The 3,782-nt window shown below is 34.8% G+C and overlaps 1 protein-coding gene across 2 annotated transcripts in view; it reads right to left on the bottom strand.

The window, feature by feature from the left end:
* LOC106535455 (voltage-dependent P/Q-type calcium channel subunit alpha-1A) overlaps window positions 1-2,397 on the bottom strand; it is a gene marked incomplete at both ends in the record, with an annotated part of 38,639 nt that extends 36,242 nt beyond the window's left edge. For both annotated transcript variants that reach the window (XM_014032461.1, XM_014032460.1), the window contains 4 exon segments: window positions 66-149; window positions 282-326; window positions 1,439-1,554; window positions 2,294-2,397. In XM_014032461.1, the coding sequence (XP_013887915.1) occupies window positions 66-149; window positions 282-326; window positions 1,439-1,554; window positions 2,294-2,397 (349 nt within the window).
* Window positions 2,398-3,782: the final 1,385 nt, after the last annotated feature.

The raw sequence follows: 3,782 nt of genomic DNA, 5'->3' as shown, positions 1-3,782 counted from the left end.
TGTGTGTGTGTGTGTGTGTGTGTGTGTGTGTGTGTGTGTGTGCGTGAGAGAGTGAATGATCATACCCACTGCCAGGTCCCCCTCCCCTTCCTCTGGGTTTAACAGTTCTGCTTTGCTCTTATGGTTCTTTGTGGCTCTTCTACGAGAACCTGTATTGTAATAAAATAAAATAAATATATATCTATAACATTATAATGCTGKCTGGTGTCTTGATTTGTTGCATTTATAGTTTTATTGGAAAAAAACACACTCATTGGTACTAACACAGTGGAACGTCTTACCATCATAATCGTTTTCATTTTCATCATCCGCCAAGATGACTTCTTCTGCAAAGCACACAAAGTAAATGTGTTATTGTAATTTATTTTCAGAATGTTTGTTCTTTTTTCAACACTAACAAAGACATACAAAAAACACCATATTGAAAAATTAACTCTAACAAACAAGTAAATCCTAAAACTGAAGAACATTTATTACTTGTCAAGAAAATCAAATAACAGCATTTATATGTACCACTGTTGCAAAGACATCRTTTTCTTGATTTCTATCCAAAATTTAAATTTACAATAGCATAAAATATGACCAAATCATTTTTAAATAACCCATTGTCATTTCAATGTTTAATTAAAACTAGAAACAAAGACTGCACCTGTGTGAATTGAGTTATTAATCCTCACCCTCTAGCTTTTTTATGTAAATTGTCTTTTTGAGACGATCAAAGGTCTGTTCCATCTTCCTCTTTTTTGCTTCCGAAATCTACAAACTAACCCTCCATTCTTAGTACCTTTGGTGCAGCTTGGCCTTCAGCAAATGAGTGACAGAACGTAGTTTAAATGGACAAAATTGAAAAATGAATGTGGCCATCATGAAAATGTGTTGCTGTTTTAACAGTCCACCCTCACTTCCCAAAAGAAAAAAAAGACTAATTAAAAAAAAAGAAAACCTTAAGTGTCTGTTTCTACCTTTGTAGTTTATTTTGAAAGAATTATTAGGTGGAAACAGTGATCACTGGTTAAAGCAGCTTTACTGCCAATATATGTGTCTTCCCCATTAGGCTGATCTGGTAGACCTGAATGAAAATTAAGGAATGTAACGTTTGCTGGTTAGCAGAAGTAGCAGCAGCACATGTTTGTGCACCAGAAGCCTTTGTTTTATTTGAAGGCTGCAGAACTTGGAGTGAGAAAACTTTTGAACCCACCACAACTCAAATATTCAAAGAAAATTTTAACAACTACGTATAAATTTTAAAAGTGGTTTTAATGCCAATCAAAGTTGTATTTTTTTATTAGGGTTTTCATACAGCCATAATCTCATTCATGTCTACACTAAATCATTTATGCTTTAAAAATGAAAGCAATACAGCAAACAGTTTTTTTTATGACAGAACGAGTCACGGTATGTCGGAACAGTTACTGCTCCTACAGTAAATTGCTCATACCAGCCTTGCAGATCCACTCAAGGTAACCATTAAGTTCCCTTTCAATCTGCTGCTGTCTTCTGAGCTTCAGGAACTCTCTTCTGTTCTCCACACGCTCTCTCTCTTTGGCAAACTCTCTAAAGGGACAGATAGGAAAAGGTAAATAGATATCCTTAATGTAGATACTTTAACAAATATAAAACATTTTCACTTCCACAATACTAATAGTCAATATGTTATCAAATTYCAAATTTAAAACTATTGCTATGCAGTCTAAAGCAATGGTTTGCAACATTTTTAGACTTGTGTACTGGCCCAACTCATTTTGTCATACCACTAGTACCCCCTCTATCAAACGTAATCATTCTCCAAAACTATAATGTACAACAGCTGATTATTAAATGAAAATTATTTATTTAACCCCATATAATGTTTAATTCTCAGGCATTTTATTCTTTTCAATTCAAATTAAACATAAAGATAAATATGTTGCCTTGAAAGTGAATAAGTAAATAAATAAATAAACCAGGTAAAGGCAGGTGCAAGAAGCAGCTGCGTCCAAATTGCATTGTATTGTCCAAAATACATCAAATACCCCAAATGAGCAAATTCCGTGAGACTTCGGGTTTTATACAGGATTCCATTTTGTGTCAGTTTTGTGATTCTATTTGCACTTTCTGCATTGCGGAAATCATAGGGTCCTTCATATCTCAATCTTCTTTTTATTTATTGTTTTACACACCTGGGAAATTTTTCCACGCACCGCCTGTAATATGCACATACCCCTGGTTGGGAATCACTGATCTAAATCACTCTTATGTCATCCAAAGACAAAAAAATAAAATAAACTAAACCAAATAAATAAATAAAACGTACCCTGACAACACACCAAGCACCAAGTTGAGCATGAAGAAGGAGCCGATGATGATTAAGGGGATGAAGTACATCCAGTTCCACGTGCTCCCGGAGGCATCGTTGCTCTGGAAACACACATGCAGGTGTCATACAAGGTAATCAATGTTTGGCTTTGAATCAATTCAACTGACAATCGTAGCATCTGATGACTACTCTATCAAGAAAACTCACTAGTTACCAGTTTATCATTCAAATATATGTTTATAATTGATATGATATTATTAATTTATCTAAAACATTTAAAAATATTTTCATTTACAGGAAGTGCTCAAGACCGCAATATAAGCACTTTTGCTACTTGCTTCTTCATTTGTGTTAGCAATAAACAATAAACCATTAAATTCTACAAAATACATTTAGATTAGAGTTGCTTTGATACATCAAATATATTGTAGTTATTTTTCTATAGATTGAGGTCATTCAAAAAGCTAATATGTAATAATATATTTACGTGGCGAGACACAAAACCCAAAATAAAAAATTCCAAACCATCGCCTCATTAAGTCTAGGACATTTTTTTTTGTTTGTTTCTCTTTTTACTGGAGAGATTTTATGTGAAGGAAAATGTTTCAAGTCATTTTAATATGTAAATGCATTTCTGCCATACGTATAAGCTGTTGTGTCATATTAATATCAAATGCATTCCTTGCTATATCTACCCAATTCTTGTCCTCTCTGCTCTTTGTTTTTATTTTTATTAATCCCTCATGGTTTGTGTTTTCTTCTGTATCATATCTGGGAATTCCTCTTTGCTTTTACTAGCTCTCTTCAAATGATTTCAGTGTTTGTTTACTCTACTTTCTTTCTTTCGCTCTCCCTCTCTTCTCACCAGTGTCATGGATCAGCCTCTACAGTAATTACTCCTTTTCACCATTCCTACCTTGAGACTGTGGTCTCCTCGAGTAAATTCCCCTCTCTCCTCCCTCAACAAACCCTGCCTACCGCATGTAATCTGCTTCTGCTGCTGCTCTGTACCCAGTGTACTGCAGCCCCTTTTTTTCTACCATTAAAGTTTTATTGCTCCCCCTCCCCAGAAGCTGCAAGAATAACTCGGGCTGAGCAGGCCCTTTTAAATATAGAGCAGCAGCGGGAAGGAGGGACAGGAGGAGAAAGACCGAGTGCGAGGGATTGGGGGTGGGGGTGGGGGGGCAGATAAGAGAAAGATAACAAGGAAACAYAGGAACAGTTAAGACCAAAATAAAAAAAAACAACAACAAGGAGGTGAAGAAGAGGGATATATGGAAAGGAGACAGTTAAAAAGTAACTCATCATCCTAATGGTTGAGTTCAAATATATTCTAGTACCAGCTTTATTAATAGAATTATGCTGGTTTAAAATTTAAAGCCAAATTTTGGTATTTTATGTCTTATGTGATAAAATAAATAGATAGATAGATAGATAGATAGATAGATAGATAGATAGATAGATAGATAGATAGATAGATAGATAG

Source organism: Austrofundulus limnaeus, unplaced genomic scaffold (assembly GCF_001266775.1).
Source record: "Austrofundulus limnaeus strain Quisiro unplaced genomic scaffold, Austrofundulus_limnaeus-1.0 Scaffold1457, whole genome shotgun sequence".
NCBI lineage: Eukaryota > Metazoa > Chordata > Actinopteri > Cyprinodontiformes > Rivulidae > Austrofundulus > Austrofundulus limnaeus.
Note: the sequence above shows the minus strand (reverse complement) of the source record. Positions and strands in the feature narration are given on the sequence as shown.